Here is an 18,405-nt window from a genome sequence, read left to right as displayed (position 1 = left end):
ATAAACATGAATATAAATATTTATTGTTTAAGGTAAAATTATAAAACATAAAATTTTAAATATTTAACAGAAAAATATTAACCTATAAGACTAGGAAAAAAAAAACGTATAAGAAATATATGTAAATTTAAATTAAGATAAAATATGAAAATATAAAGTATTTATATAAAAGATCTGTTGAACTAACTCATAAGCATTTGAATTTAAAATTTAAAGGAAGAACGTGCATCATTCTTTTAGAGATAGTAAGCCAAAAGATTAACTCATTCTCTAGAGCGTGTCATTTTTAAATTATGACATTGAAGGATTTTAAAAAATAAAAGAAAGCAGGAACGAATTTATTAATTGAGAGTCGAATCAGCAATAGCACTTGAACTTAGCTGACAAATTACAAAAAAAGTTTTAACAATATTAAATAACTAACTACTGAAAAACAGGTTCACCCTTGATGATAAATCCCACCATTATTTGCTTGAATAACAAGCAAAAATGTAATCATACATATTATTACTTCAAACACCATAAATATAATAGGTTTTCCCTACGTAGTCTTCCTCTCCATAATCAGTATTACTCTAATGCCAACATAAAATCCTGAAAAGAATTATTTACAAAGATAATTTCGCAACCAAAAATTTTTGCGAAATTAATTAGTAAGATTAAAAAAGCTCATAGCAATGTCTTCTAAAAAATTATAGAAATGTGTTGTCTCACACAGCTACAATTAGAAAAAAGGGAATAAGTGTTGTGTCACACACCGCTACAAACATGAATCTTATCAGGAAAATATCTTGTAAGACTTGGCAGAAAGAATAATTGTTCGTATTCCTCCAATAGGTGCAAGCATTGCTATTAAAAGGCCAATAAAGATGCTAAACTGCAATAAAAAATATTAAATAAGTTAGATATATGTTCTCTGCCATAAACATTAAAGTCTTTTTTGGATATGTTTAATATAGAAAGTACCCATGATGCAATCCAATGGAAACTCCATCGTTTAGGCTTTTTTGCCGCAAGCCATAATATGCAAGGTATCTGCATCAAATTAATGTTTGAAATTTAGTAGTTGCTAGAAAGCCATTAATTAATTCTTGTAGGATTTAAGCACAGGTTAATAATTTTAAATATTACAGTATAGGATGTTGATGAGTAAGCAAGTCCTCCAAAGAACCCTAACAATCCTCCAAAAAATGGAATGCACATAGCAACAAGTCCTGTCAAACCTACAAAGGAATTGACAAAAAAAAAAAGCATGGTTAGTATGCATAATTCAAATTATTTAGGCTTGCACTTGTAAATAATTGAAAAAAGTCATTTGATGCAGTTCTTACAAACATAAAGGCTTCGATTCCAGAGGCGAAGAAACCTACTGGGAGTAAAATTCAACTTTTGCACCAAATTTGATTCAATTGTATCAAAAACAGGCATAGCAAAAACCTTGATTAACAGAAAGAAAGAAATTGTTACTAAGGTATATATATATATATGAAATACTTTTTCGTGACACTCACAATGACTTAATTAGTTTAATTTATGTGTACCTGATAGCTCCCTAGAACATGAACGAATACCATTAAATTAGCAACAGCAATAAGCCAACTTGGTTGTTCAAGTGAGATGAGAACATCATCTTCTACACTATTTCCAAATGCCCAAAAGCCAGATGTTGCAACTGAAAGATAGCAAACAATGACTATGTTGTATGCAGCTAGTACACCTCGCCACATTGGCATTTTGGAAGGTCTTTCTTCAGTTGAGGGTAATGTAGCTTGAATCTCCAAAACAACGCTGTGTCCAGCAAAGGCAAATGCTATGGTTCCAAGTGCATTAAAAGTATCAAAAGTCACCCCAGGAGCTGTACGGGATCGAACTCCATAATGAGAAGGATGATGATCAAGCCCCCTCGCAATTGAAGTGCCAAATGCCACCATGGAATAGCTGCAAGGTATGTTATTCAGACATGATCATATAACATAGTTACATTATATATTTATATATTTTATACATTCATATTCAAGATATACAATTAGTGTATTTTGCTCTAGCTAGCTAGCAAGCAATATTTCACATATATCAAATAATGTTATTTATTTTTACTATACTAATTAAAAACAAAAATTTATCAAGTTACATCAAGGATTATACATATCAATAACGATCCTTATTTCAAAAATTTTATAACTGTACTGGTTGATCAACCGAAACCAGTATATATAAAAAAGTAGGTAGTATTTCTATATATTAAAACCTACCAGACAGACATGAGTGCAGCCAACAAAGAAACTGCTTTCAATTTATTGAAGTTAGGGGTTTGAGAAAGCAATATCTGCAAACACACAAAGAAGAGAATATAATATGTTTGCCTAATGTCACTCATAGCTGGAACAGCAATATCAAAGAACTTCTTCAGTGACTTCCCTCCAGTGACACTATACACAATGGTTGAAGCCACCTGAACCGTCAATTGCTGTGGCATCACCAACCAGAATCCTAATTTGGGCCCCAAAACATGCTCTCCCAATTCATAATATCGATCAAATCTCTTCCCAGGAACCAATTCATGCATTTCAACAAGAAGCCACAGCGTATAAAATGTCACAAGCCATGACACTACAATCGCTGCAATTCCTGGAATCCTGTAAATCCATGAAACATAAGGGCACGTGTCAAAATTTCCAATGAAGTATGAATTTAAGAAGCTGTTTGATTTGAAAAAATGTTTCTGTTTTCATTTGATTTTTACCGTTTTATATAAATTTGGAAAATAAAAAAAGTGACATTTTTATAATAACAAAAAAATAAAAATAGTAAAATCAAGCATCTGTTAAAATAATAATCTATATATAATTCTATGTATCATTCTATACATACCATCCAAGCTGGGATATAGCATATGGCAAACCTAGCACGCCAGCACCCACCATGGCTGTGACATTGTGGAAAGTTGAATACCACCATTTTGCTTTTCTAGATGCAGTGATGGGCAACCAGTTTTCCAGCTTTTCTTGATTACTAGTTGGCCTAGTTTCATTTCCATCATTGCCACGGTTCTCCTGAAACCAGAAATAACATCATGTTGAACATTATAAAACTTGGTGAATCATTGAGAGACATGGCATGAATGAAGCAAAAGAAAATTAATTAAGAATTGAATGGTGAGTTGTATATACCATTTGTCAAAGGGTTACTTGCAGACTCTCCTCTCAATACCAAGGTTATTGAAGAATAGTAAGTGAGCTTTTCTTCTGTTGGTTAATATTACTGTATTAAGGTATTTAAAGAACCTAATAAGGTACTGAATTAGTCATGGCCTCCGAAGCTTAAGGAATAGCAGGTTTGAAGTAAGAGATTTGAATAATGCTGAGTGGGACAAATATGAATCTGTTACTTAAGTCTACCCCAATTTTTCTCTCTAACCTCCTTATTTGTCTGCTCCTTTCCACATTTTACTCCCTCCTGATTCATGTTTTCTTTTTTTAAGTGTTGTATTAAAATTCATATACATTTTGTGTTATCTAAATAGCACGAGTTTATAGAATTATAAATGGATTTTAATTAATGTGCAATTCATATATTTTTATATTAATTTAAAAAGAAATATGTGTATTGTCAAATGACCACAAAACAAGTGTTAGATAATTGAGGAGTTTTACTGTTTGAGTTCCAACGAGTAAGTAGGAGTATTATAGTTGAAAAGTGAACTCTATCTTTGGAAGGAAAAATAGTCATATTCAAGATTTTGAAAATCTAAAAGATCCTAAAAACTAGGAAATGATGTCGAAAAGGAACATATGGGAAATGCACACGACATTCTCAACACTTTGATAGTTATTACAAGCCTATTCCCCCAAAAGTGGGTTCTGGAATTGTTCAAAAGTTTTTCTCCGATCCAGCATTAATTGTTTTTTTAATTATTACTATTTTTATTCATAAATTATGAGAATCGCATTCTCTTTTTTAAATAAAAAATAAATACTACTCCACAATGGTCTTTAGCATTAGTTTTCCTTTAAATATAAAATAAGTATTTCATTATGAGAAATTAAAAATCAACTCTTAATTTCTTAATTTTTATAATATTTTAGGGTAATCGAAAGGAATTATCTACACACACAGCAGGTATTACTCGTGCATACATATATTGAATTATATTTAAAATAATTAAAGAAATTATTTGTATAATAATATATATGCAAAAATAATTTTAAAGAAATGAGAATACACGTATTAATAGATTAAATAGCAACGTATTAGTTACTTGCATGCACACACACATACGTAGTTGTACCAACTTTTTATCTGCATATATAAACATATATACAGCGTAATTTTAAGTGTTAAAATACATACTAATTCCTTTTTAAAAAAAAACTAACACAAATATTTCCTAAAATCATAAAAAAATATAAATGCTTATAAATTGACATGACCTTGATATTTCACATTTTTTAATTTCTTGTAGTGTTTTTTTCTTACATCTTGTGTTATAATCCGACCCCCTCTCTTCATGTTGCTCAACATTTGTCATATGCTTTAAAAGTTGTAAAGGGTGGGAAAAAAAATACGGATGCTAAATGAATAATATACACATTTTGTAAAGAAATTATAATTTAATTGTTCACAGAAAGACTGAAAAATAAAAAATATTCATTTAGTACCATTTAGTGAATTCTTAAATTGCTACACAAAATTTGACTCACCAAAGGTTAATATATATATATATATATATACCGACTCATTCCATCTACGTGAAAAATGAAGTTTTAATTGAAAATATAAGGACACTTCTTAAAATAAACCACTAAATAACTTGAAAAATAATGTGAAACTTTGGCCAAACTTATTGATTCAGTATTAAATATATTTATTTATCCAAACACATGTTATGATTAAGATAACATTTAAATTAATAGTAATAGGAGTTGCCACTATCACAATGATATATAACAAGAATATGGCCTTATAAACATGTTATATCATAACACTTCTCTCTTTTTTTTTTTAAATGATAGATATGATGACTGTAATAGTAACAATAGCATATATGTGGCTAAGGGCAATAATAGGTGCAATTTGGACGATATTATAATTTTTGTATTCATATCCATATTTTAAGTCTACAATAAAATTGCTCAATAGTTACTCCCAAAAGATGAGAAGTTACGGGAGCAAATGATAGAGATTTAGGTGCTTAACAAATAATAAGTCTATAGATGAATATCCCATGGGTAAAGCTTAATATCATCCAATCTTTGGCACTTGAGAATATGCTCCTATATCACAAAAGTTCAATCAATATCAAGATTTTAAAACCATAATGTAAAAGTAAATCATCAATGGTCATTTGGACGTGGTTACTCCCTTGGGAGTGAGAACCCATAGAACAGCAAAATGTATCGGTCTATCCTATGTGGACAAATCACTAATCGATCAGAAACCTTCTAGTAACATTTCCAAGATTTCTAAGTCTTGTCCTCTAAATACTTTTCTTATTGAATTCACTATATAGTAAGATGTATTAGTAGTGAAATATTATTTTTCCTTTCTAATCCAACCACAACTAACCAATTTTTAGGTGTTAACTTGATTTTTTTAACTTCAAAGGTCAAGACAACCAGAAAATTTTAGTAAAATACTCTCCTAACTCATTGTAGACAATAGTACTTTTCATTTAATAATAATAATAATTCAAAATAAATAATTCTTAAGTTCTCTTTATCCTAAAAATTTAGCCTTTTTTGAGATGGGGAAGAAACAATTTTTTATTCTGCTTTCTTATTAGACAAGACAACATAGTCATTTCTTTAATTATTTGGATAATTTTTGAAAGCAACAGATAGGTTGCAACCTAAAACATTTTTTACTTATTAGTGTCAAGTAATGGCTTCTTTAATCTCAACACCTACTTTGCTTATGGCATATTAACTAGAATGTTTACCATCTTTCTTATTATTTGAGCCAAAAAAAAAAAAACTGACTTTAAGGTTTTATTCAATAGGTGTCTCTACAATTGTGAGGCTAGAGTAATTTTCAAGTTTACGCTTATTTCTTCACAAAAGTTGATGTTTCAAAATGTTCATGGATGAAAATATTATTAGCTATGGCCATATTGCTGTCCAACATTTAAGGAAAAACTACTACTTTCCATGTTTATAAGAACAATTATTAATATTTTAAATAAAAATTATTTGCAAAAATATTAATTACTAAATTCATTTTATATTCTTATTTATTATGATACTATCATCACAGGAAGATAATAATAATAATAATAATAATAATAATAATGTAAGACTTATAATAAAAGAAAAAATAAATAATTATTAATATGCATAATATATGTTAAATAATATTTTTATTATAAAAATAAAATTTCAATAAAGAGGATATGTGTTACTACTGTATGAAATGGATGCAAAACATAAAAAAAAAAAACATTAATGTACTTAAGAAGTATATTTGAATGTAATTTAATCTATGATATTAAATTTATAATAAAAATATTGATATTAAATAAAAATAATTAAATTAAAATACACCTACAGGATAAAATAATTTGATCATAATTTTTAATTTAAAATAATTAGTTTAAAATTATACAGTATAATGATTTTAATATTAAAAATATATTAAAATTAAACTCTTATATGAATGATAACAATAATGCTCATAGTTTTGATATATAAACTAAAATTTCGAAATACCTTCAGAATATTTGCATAAGATATGGTTGGTATGGGAAGAATTTTAAAAATAAATAATTTTGCATAAAAAATTGAGGTTTATATTGAATTTCAAATTCATAGCAAAACATATCAAGACAATTCATAAATTTATAAAAAAATAAAAACTTCCTAACAAATATCAATTTCCAATTTCTAAATCTTGATTTCGTAGATATATGTATCATTCTCATACTTCATGACACCGTGCAGAAAATATAAATACAAAAAAAAATTATTTTGCTCAGCAAAAAAAAAAAATATTTTGGTATATAAACAAAAAACATTTAGAACATAAGTAAACAAAAATATTCAGAACATAAAAAATATGAAAAAAAATCAGAATACGGACAAAAATAGCATAATAAAATGGTATAATACTTTCATAAATATAACAACCATGTGCGTATTTCAGAACATAACATTTAATGATTGAGTAAGGAGAAAATTAACTTGAGTAAAGAGAAAATTAATATTAAAAAATAGAATAAAAGAAGAAGAAAAAAAAGTCTAATCTTTGTGGAAGAAAATTATATAGAACACAAAAAAAAGGTTATATCAAAACAAAAAGATAAATTCGTTATTCGTGTATGAACGCATAAATGCACAGATACGTAGAACAAAAATGGTCACGTAATAAAAAAATAATTAACTTTACGTTAAAAGTCATACCTGAGTCAAAGATTTGAACCGTAAATATTAGGCCTTATTTTAAAAAAATCATCAGTAAATAGGAGATTAATAAACTTTATATTAAAATAAACAAAAGAAAAAAAAAAACACTTATATCTGTGGTGGAAAAACTGAACCATGCATATAGTCCTCTTTCTGTAAAAATAAAAACAAAAATGCCAATTCATAAGAGATGAATCAAATTTATGACAAAATGATGAAAAAAGAAGAAAAAAGTATAATATTTATGGAAGAATTATATAGAACACATCCAGAAACAAAAGTTTTGTGTATAAAAGTATGAATGCATAGAAAAAGGAAAACAAAAAACATAAATACAAAGAACATAAATGGCAAAATACATTAAAAAAATACACCCAAAATATTCATATATAAGAACATAACATTGAATAATTAAGTCAGAGCTTTACCATAAATATTAGGATTTTTTTTTGTTCAAAAAGAAATAATCAAGAAATATAAAATTAATAAAATTTTATAATAAAATAAATGAAAGTAAAAATAAATAATCAATATATTTTTATTTATCATAAAAAGAAGAAAAAGTTTATTAATAAACAAAAATATTACGAGAAGAACAATGAAAAGAAAAAATAAAAATAAAAATAGACGTTGCTTGAGAGTATTTTCTTTTAATATATGAATAGAGGATGAGGAAATGAATAGAAATATAAAAATAAATAAATAAAATTATTTTAATATATATTTAAAAGTGGATGAAAAGAGAAAAAAGGAGAATAAAAAAGAGAAAAAAAAATTTACTTTTAAAATGTTGTCGTTGATGAATTTAGAAAGAGTGAAAGAAGAGGAAAACAATGGCTTTTTTTAATGGAAGAGATCTTTGACTATAAAAGTAACATTGACAAACTTAAAAGTAACCTAAATTGTAATTTGCAAGTACCAATAGTAGAAGTGAATAAGGAGAATATGAGGAGGAGATAATTCATAATATAAAGAAAGGAATGTTTGCATTGCGATGGCAAAAATTCAAAAAAAGATATTTTTTTAGAAATAAAATATTTTTTAAAAATTAGATGAGTCGTTAGCCAAGTTTATTTTAAAAAATTTTAGATAAACTTTGAAAATGATATTTAAAATTACAAATAGGCTAATAAGTTGTGTAAAAAAGAAATTAGTACTTTATAATTGTTTAAAAATAGTTGTCTCAAATTATTTGTTTAAATTTATTATAATTTTAAAAATATTTATTTAATTCTAAAACAATAATTTAGCTATATATATATAAATTACTTTTTTATTTATATATTAGAAATATTAATTGATATTAGAGGGAGAAAAAAATTATTTTTAAAAATTGTCTGACAGTTTGAGCTCCTATATATTTCCAATACAATAAGAAACTTAAAGTAATCTAGTTTTATCATAAAAATGTAATTAGTTTATTAATTTAAAATTTGAAAATTTTAAAGGAATTTGTTTTAAAAATTAGTTTCACTTTCTTAGAAAGAACGATAAACAACGTAAGTTATATATATATTTCTTATGACTTATTTGTCAATAAGACATTTGTAACGAGATTGACAATCTTACTACTTCCCATTCTTTTAATTTTGATAACTTGATGTGTAATGTATACTAATTGCTATTAAGAGTCTTTGAATAAATGTGATTTTTTTTTAACATGAGTGCATATGATTACTCAACTTAGTTTATGGATATTACTATCATTCTTGAATATCGAGAAACTTACTTTTAATATATTTTAAAGTGACATGCGATCATGACATGAATCTTGATTCTTCATGCACCTGATAAGCAACAATTCATAAAAATATATGTCATGCTCTTACTACTAATAATTACTCATGAGATTCTATTTTCTTCATTTATTCATAGTTAAAACCTTTTGAAAAGCATGATATTAGTAAGTATCACTTGAATAATATAGTCATACCATGTATTGGCATAATCATGCAAGTGGACTCCAAAATTTTTCACCTGCTTATGAGGCAATTACTTATAATAAGAAATGCAACATGTGTGTTATCACTTCAACTAAAACTCTTTTAGAGATAATGGTACACTTAATGTGTAACCACGAATTCACATAGTTCACATTCATTTCCTACATGCATTAAAGAATCAATTTCTTGCCTATTTAATTCCATCCAAAATAAAATCAAAGGATAATTGATAACATAAAGCTAGTAATATAGATAAATCCCATAATTATGAAAAATAACAACAAATTATTCAAGAGTTTTAAAGATGTAATCCCTAATCATCATAGTGTCAAAACAAAGTACATTACACTCAAGTTATCAAAATAAAACATAAAGTATCTAGTCATCCACCATTCAACAAATGGAGTCCTCTAGCAGCGGACAACAAAAGAAATAACTAAATAGCAATTGAGACTCTTCAGAAGGGTCCTCCTTCATCTCATCAATGCTTGTGAGATCCTTCTCAAATTCCAATTCAACGTGGAGAAAAAGACGGAGAAAAGTCATTCTCAAATTCTGTAATAATTAAAAAAAGATATCCAACAGCACAACACATTGCAACAAGAAAAAGAAGAAGTGAGATATATTTCCAAGTAAATAAGATTAAAAAAATAAAAATAAAGTAAGTATGAGTATACATCACATTAAGACAACTATAACTTTTACAATCTAATAAAATACAAGTTTAATTATATGATGCATGATCCATGCAAATGATAACTCTTTGTTTAACAAAAATTTCATTTTCATACTTATGCAACTATGGATCCATAACAATTCTATTATTCGGAAGTTGTTGGGAACTTAACTAGCCAGCCTACATTTCGCATGTATGATAGGTACTCGAACCTCTAACGACTGATATAACTCAACCAACAAGATAAGCATAAGGAGAAAGTTAGGATAAAGGAGTATCACGTGGAGACTCTTAGGCAGAGTTCTAGGGCCTAAGACACTTATAGGGCTATTGATAAGTCACTCAACTCTATTAAATCTCCTAGAAGTCAAGGTCCTTTCTATATTTCACTCACAACAATTATAAAATAACATTGTGACTTCCTTCACAGGAAAGTGAAATTTTGCACACATTTATCTTCTGAATAGTTATACATACTTTTAGAGTTTCACTCCCTTAATCACGCACACAGACATTAGCCAAATTTAAGATTTCGCATCATTTTATATATATATATATATATATATATATATATATATATATATATATATATAGAAAATTGGCAAGTACTTATACCCATGCATCAATACACTTTCTTTAAGTGTTCCAAACTCACTAGCTTCATCTATTTCTTTGAGTTCTAACCATTGTCCAGTTAGAGTTACACTAACATTCTTTGATTTTCATCACTATGCGAAGTTCAAAAGAACATAAATTTATACACGATTATAAAATACTTTACCTTCACAAAGCACCCATGGTGAAAGCAACTATACCATGCTTAAGCTGCAAGAAAGAAATATTAACAAATTAAGTAATTTATAGGTAATTTTACCAGAATATGCAAACTATAAATGTATCCCCACTCTATTTTGTAATCAACTTTTCTCCTTTTAAGATATAAAAATACTCATGTCTCATAAAATGACAATTTGTCCCACTTGACTATACTAATGTTCTTTTACAAACAAAATAACAGGTAATAAAAAAGAAAAAAAAAACACAGGCCAAGTTGAGAGTTTTATTACCTAATTCAATTAGTTGATAAAGTTAAAAGCAAGTTTACCATACCTAACTCATTGAATCATAACTATATATACTACTTCGATATTCAAATTTGATAAATCTGCTCAATATTTTTAATTAAATCTTCTTATTCCTGCAGGTTCTACAGGGAATGAATTGTTATGCCTTCCTTTTCTTTAGGCATAAGGTTTATTTCAAGTTACAACAAACAAACAAGTCATTTTAATTTTAAACATCTTTTTTTTTCCAAACACAAGAAAATATCTATTTACATCTTTATTATGTCTATAAAATAAGATATATTTATATAGAAATAATAATAAAAAATCCATCAAATCATGTCAAATTAACTAGAGTTTTTCTTCTATCCTCAACACCTCGTTTCAAAGTAATTTTACAATTAGAAAAAAGAAGAAGCCAAATGGTAGAAAGATGTTTGAAGAATAATAATTGTATTGAAAATTTTTTATTACTCGCATATATACACATAACACTTATCTTTTAATGATATTAAAGATATATAAACCAATATAACTGCGCTCATATTTATATGTGTTTTTTTTTTATCACTAAGAGGATACCTTTAGATGTCTCTTTATATTTAAAGATTTTATTTTTAATACACATGTATATAGAATAAATAAAACATAAATATTATATGATGAAACGATGTAATCATTTGAAATAGCTGTTTGAAACATTTTTAAAAATGCACAATAAAAAAATATTCACTTAAGTGAGTTAACCTTAAAAGTTTTTTCTTTTCTTGCTTAGGCAAGAAAAGCAAGAGATTCTCAATAAATCTTTTTCATTTAAGACTTAAACAAATTTTATTCATTTTCATTTAAGTGAGACAATTTTTCCTTAAATAAAATTGCATCACAAAATATTGAATTAAAAAAATGTGAGTGAATGTTGGATCATGAAGCGCATATTTATGTTAATATTGAATTAAAAAATTAATTTTATATTATTATTAATATATTTTAAATTTTAAGTTTAAACCAAAATTAAGATTAAAATCATCTTTAAATTTATTTACTTTTTAAATAAAAATATATCTTTAATTGATACAAAATCAAGATTTAAAAATAATTTATATTAAAATCTTAATAAATGATATAGAATCCAATCATAATAATGAATATTTTCTATTTTTAAATCTGATATAATTAATAATAACAAATTTTAAAAATTTAAAATGTCATTATAATATTTCTATATTTTAAATTGAAAATTTTTCCTAACACAAAATATTTCTATATATATTTTAAAAATTATCTTTTTCTATTTTAAAAATTTAAGAAACTATTTATATTAGTAATGATATGTATATTTTATTATATTATATTAATAATAATAAATTTAAAATATAAGATTATTAATATTAAAGGAAAAAATTTTGAAAACGAATTATTAAAATTAAGATAGGTTAACTTTTAAGATATTATATGTTCAAATTTAGTCAAACACCCGGAAAGAGAGGGTATTACAGGCGCTCCTTGTAAATGATGGCGACGATGACAAGGTTCGAGACGAAGAGCAACAGAGTGAAGGGACTGAGTTTCCATGAAAAGAGGCCATGGATTCTAGTGAGCCTTGACAGCGGCGTAATACAACTGTGGGATTGCCGAATGGGAGCACTCCACCGATTCCACGAACACGAGGGTCCTGTCCGTGGGGTCCACTTCCACCCCTCCAGATCCCAACCCCTCTTCGTCTCAGGTGGCGACGACTGCAAAATCAAAGTGTGGAACCACAATCTCCGCCGTTGCCTCTCCACACTCCTCGGACACCTCGATTGCATCCGCACCGTCCGATTCCACCTCTTCTTACCGTGGATCCTAAGTGCTAGCGATGACCGAACCGTACGCATCTGGAACTGGAAATCGTGCGCGTGCATCTCCGTTCTCACTGGCCACAACCACTACGTCATGTGCTCCTTATTTCACAGCTGTAGGGATCTCCTGCTCTCTGCCTCACTGGATCAGACCCTCCGCGTTTGGGACTTCTCCGTGCTCTCCAAGAAATCATCCTCCGACGACACGCCGTTTGGCTCCGCCGACGTTGTCGTCAAGTACGTCCTCCAAGGCCACGACAGGGGCGTCAATTGGGCCGCCTTTCACCTCTTTCCCTGTTTCATCGTCTCCGCCGCCGATGACGGCCAACTCAAGCTCTGGCAGATGAACGGTATCAAAATTACTTCTGGTTTTAATTCTAAAATTATTATCAAATGAATAAAATGATATCTTAGAATTTTAAGATAAAAATGACACTGTTCAACGTATCTTGTGTTGTTGTATGTTTTCAGATACGGAGGCATGGGAGGTGTACACTTTGAGGGGACACACAAACAGTGTGTCTTGTGTCCTTTTCCATCCCAAAGAGAATGTTATTGTGTCCAGCTCGGAGGATAAGAGTATTCGGGTTTGGGATTTTACAAAGAGAACTGGGATTCAGACTTTCCGCAGGAAACATGATCGGTTTTGGATTCTCACAGCGCATCCTGAGATGAATCTTCTTGCGGCTGGTCATGACAGTGGAATGATTGTCTTCAAGTTGAAGAGGGAGAGGCCTGCATTTGTGGTGAGCGGTGATTCTCTGTTCTTTGCTAGGGACCGGTCTTTGACGTTCTATGAGTTTTCGACAAAAAGTGTGATGCGGTCCATTCCCATTCGATGCCGTGATTCTCTGAATCTTAATCAGTGTCGTAGGACACTTAGTTATAGTCTAAGTGAAAATGCGGTTCTTCTTTGTTCGGATGTGGATGGTGGGTCCTATGAGCTGTATTGGATGGCGGGTGATTCGCAGGATGCAAAGAAGGGTGTTGGAAGATCTGCAGTTTTTGTGGCTCCGAATATATTTGCCGTGCTTGAGAAGAGTAGCAACCATGTCCTTTTGAAGAGTACCAAGAATGAGATTGTTAAGAAAAGTACCCTTCCAGTTGTTACTGATGCTCTATTCTATGCAGGAACCGGCAACTTGATTTGCAGGTCACAGGATAGGGTGGTTGTTTTTGATCTTCAACAGAAGATTGTTCTTGGTGAGCTTCAGACTCCTCTCGTCAAGTACGTTATCTGGTCCTGTGACATGGAAAGTGTCGCTTTGCTCAGCAAACATGCCATTGTTCTTGCTAATAAGAAGCTGGTACACCAGTGCACTCTACATGAGACTATTCGTGTGAAAAGTGGAGCTTGGGATGACAACAGTGTTTTTATCTACACGACATTGAATCACATCAAATACTGTCTTCCCAGTGGAGACAGTGGGATAATAAAGTCACTGGATGTTCCCATTTATATCACTAAGGTTTCTGGGAACACCATCTTCTACTTGAATCGGAGTGGGAACAACAAAACCATGACCATTGATGCAACTGAATATATTTTTAAGCTTTCCTTGTTGAAGAAAAGATATGACCATGTTATGAACATGATCAAGAATTCGCAGTTCTGTGGACAGGCTATGGTTGCTTATCTCCAGCAAAAGGGCTTTCCTGAGGTTGCCCTTCATTTTGTGAATGATGAGAGAAATCGATTCAATTTGGCCTTAGACAGCGGGGACATTCAAATTGCAGTTGCATCAGCTAGAGCAATTGATGAGAAAGATCACTGGTATCGTTTAGGGGCCGAGGCTCTTCACCGGGGTAATGCTGGTATAGTGGAATATGCATATCAGAGGACCAAAAATTTTGAGAGACTGTCTTTCCTTTATCTCATCACTGGTAACATGGAGAAACTTTCGAAGATGATGGAAATTGCGGAAGTAAAGAATGATGTGATGGGCCAGTTTCACGTTGCCTTGACATGGGTGATGTTCGAGAACGGGTTAAAATCTTGGAGAATGTGGGTCACTTGCCTGTTGCTTACATTACGGCATCAGTCCATGGGCTACTAGATGTTGCTGAACGGCTTGCAGCTGAACTTGGGGACAATATTCCGTCTTTGCCTGAGGGACACCCACCATCTCTTCTATTGCCACCTGCACCGGTTATGTGTGGGGGTGATTGGCCCCTCCTTAGGGTCATGGGAGGCATATTTGACGGTAGAGATGTCAAATCCACCATTCACAATCCACCATTCACAGTTAATTTAGTCTAACTCACTAAAAACTCCAACGTTTGTAAAGTTTACAGGACAGGAGAAGGTTAACTATTTTTAAATAAAATATTATAATATATTAAAATATTTATTTTATATAATATTTTTTATTATATATTTATAAAAAATAAAATTACTTAAAACATAGATTAAAAAAATTAAATTTATATAATATTAAATATTTAAAATGAATTATTGTTATTAAATAAAATATAATAATTTATTATCAAATTAAGTTACATATTTATTTAATTTTTATTTTGTTAATCATAATTATTAAATCGTAGTAATATTTTTTATTTATATAATTTTATAAATAATTTTATAGTACATCATTTTATAATTTTATTTGAATATTAATTATAAAAATTTTATATTTTAATATTATTATTATTTATTTATTTTTATAAAAATATTTTAGGTACATCACATGTGAAATAAATATTTTTATAGTTACAGTAGAAATAAAAATTGATAATGAAAAGTATTATTGGCTAATCAAATTTATTAAGTCATTTGTTATTATTAAAATGTTTGAAATGATTTATGTAAATAAAATTTTATATCTTAAAAAAAATTAAATATAAAATTGTTATCGTAAAAATTATTGTCATATAATACTTAAAAAATTCATTAATTTAGAAATAACGTGCCAACTTGTTGATGGCAGATGATGAAGACGAAATAACGTGCCAACTTAGCAAAAACTAATCAATGTTTGCAAATATAATTAAGGCCCGTATTACTATTGATTGAAAAACTAAGAAAAATGTACTGCAAATGTTGAATTGATAAAATGTGAGTGAATTTTTTAAGAGAAAAAGAGATGGACACTTAATCTTTTGGAATTAACCATATTTTATATATATTATATATTTTTATCATCAAGAAAGTCACCTATTATTCATATAAATAGATACATTCATTTACTAAATAAGATAAGATATCAATTTGACAATTGAAATCATATGTATTTTTAAAATTAAATATAAATTTGGAAAAGTGATTTGAGTATGGTATATTAAGAGAAAAAGTTCAGAAATATGGTCTTTTTAGCATTATTATCAGAATATGGAAAAAAATATAAATGACAATTTTATTATGAACAGTATTATAACAGAATGTATACTGTAATTTCTGGTCTCCACAAAAATGCCAATGGCAATTTTAATCTGAACAAAATAATAATAGAGATGTAAACTGCAGTTTTCAGTTTTTGTAAAACCGTAAATGGCAATTTTTACCATGATCAAGGGCTAAAGTTGCCGAGGGCCTTTTTATGCAACAGCAAACACTGCAATGCACAGGAACATGGCAAGACTGAGCTTTGAACATTGTGAAATCGCCATTGACAAGTTTTGACTTCATTCATCACGCGTTACGGATAACGGTAGCAATGAAGACCATTAAAATCGTTATTAGCGATTTATTCTCTTTATATATGCCTGAACTAATGCTTCATGCGCGAGAGGGGTATTGTGAATTGGAAAAGAAGAATTTTTTTGCTAAAGAAGAAGAAGAAGAAGGTCTGGTGAAGAAGAAGAAGGGTGTGAGAGAGATAGTAGGAAATTTGAAAAAAAAAAAAGAATTTGAAAAAAAAATGATGAAAGATACAACCGTTGATTTTTCTGTAAAATTAATTAGGTTAACTTAGTAATAATTATTTAATGTATTATGTTAATTTTAAGAATTTTTATATATTATATTATAAGGTAATTTTTCTGTAAAATTAGTTAGATTAATTTAATAATAAATTAGTTAAGTTTTATATAGAATGAGTTAGGGTAATTTATAATTAGTAATTAATTATTTGCATGCATAAAATATTTTAATAAAATTTGAAATTTAATTTAAAATAATTAATAATAAGTAATTACTATATTTCTCAATAATTATTTGTTGTATTTTAAATAATTATAATTTAAATAGTAATTATTTTGAATTTTTTTCAAATTTATTAAATATGTTTCAGTTTTATATAGAATGAGTTAGAATAATTTATAATAAATAAATTAAATATTAATTAATAATTTGCATGCATAAAATATTTTAATAAAATCTGAGAGATAATTTAAAATAATTAATAACAAGTAATTACTATGTCTTCTAATAATTATTTATTGTATTTAAATAATTATAATTTAAATATTAATTATTTTAAATTTGTTTCAAATTTATTAAATATTTTTAAATTTTCTCTGGAATGAGTTAGAGCAATTTATAATAAATAAATTACTTAGCAAAAAGTATTTACATGCATAAAATATTTTAGTAAAATCTTAGAGTTAATTTAAAATAATTAATAACAAGTAATTACTACATTTTTTAATAATTATTTATTGCATTTTAAATAATTATAATTTAAATAAAAATTATTATAAATTTGTTTCAAATTTATTAAATATGTTTAAATTTTCTATAGAATGAGTTTGGGAAATTTATAATAAATAAATTAATTAGTCAAAAATTATTTGCATGCATAAAATATTTTAATAAAATCTTAGAGTTAATTTAAAATAATTAATAACAAGTAATTACTATATTTCCTAATAATTATTTATTGCATTTTAAATAATTATAATTTATAAATATTTTTAGGAGTTATTTAATATAGATAATGTATTTCAATAATATTTTTTATTTTATTTATAACAAATAATAAGATTGTTATGCTCTTGTCACTTGTTTATAATGCCTCTAAGGATAGAAATTATGAAAATTTTACAGCATACTGGCTTTAATCAAATTTCTCAACTTTGTCAAATGCAAATAAACGGTTCACTTGTAAATGCACTTGTGGAACGTTGGAGGCCTGAAACACATACATTTCACCTAGTTGTTGGAGAATGCACAATTACATTACAAGATATTTATATGTTACTTGGACTTAAGATCAACGGTGCAACAATGATTGGTTCTACAAATCCTTTTACTGTTATAGTACAAGATATGTGTGAAAATTTAATAGGAGGTCGACCTGATTCAAACAACATTGACGGATCAGAAATTAGATTAAAGTGGCTACCACAACACTTTGGTTGGCTTCCTTTGAATTTTGACATTAGGTTATAACAACAAGTTCGTGGGTATATTCTTTCCTTGTTGGGACATATTTTGATGCTAAATAAAAGTAATTTCGTGGTTTGGCAAATACAGTTGGGGATTAGCATGTTTGGCTTCTCTTTATAGAGGATTGGATCGTGCTTCTAGACATGATGCTAAAG

General features: G+C 28.1%; 1 protein-coding gene and 1 pseudogene across 1 annotated transcript; one reads left to right on the top strand and one right to left on the bottom strand.

The window, feature by feature from the left end:
* Positions 1-778: 778 nt before the first annotated feature.
* On the bottom strand, positions 779-3,465 carry LOC113860036 (lysine histidine transporter-like 5). Its single transcript, XM_027492662.1, has 8 exons — positions 3,418-3,465; positions 2,872-3,053; positions 2,253-2,636; positions 1,542-1,938; positions 1,332-1,437; positions 1,132-1,223; positions 967-1,035; positions 779-877 (listed from the first exon to the last, which is right to left on the bottom strand). Exons 1-8 carry the CDS (start codon positions 3,463-3,465, stop codon positions 779-781), a joined length of 1,377 nt encoding a protein of 458 aa, XP_027348463.1.
* A 9,136-nt stretch (positions 3,466-12,601) lies between these two features.
* On the top strand, positions 12,602-15,181 carry LOC113860034 (annotated as a pseudogene).
* The last annotated feature ends 3,224 nt before the right edge of the window (positions 15,182-18,405 follow it).

This window comes from Abrus precatorius, unplaced genomic scaffold (assembly GCF_003935025.1).
Source record: "Abrus precatorius isolate BTA unplaced genomic scaffold, Abrus_2018 Scaffold2, whole genome shotgun sequence".
NCBI lineage: Eukaryota > Viridiplantae > Streptophyta > Magnoliopsida > Fabales > Fabaceae > Abrus > Abrus precatorius.
The sequence above is the reverse complement of the archived record's forward strand: the minus strand, read 5'-3'. Positions and strand labels throughout refer to the sequence as shown.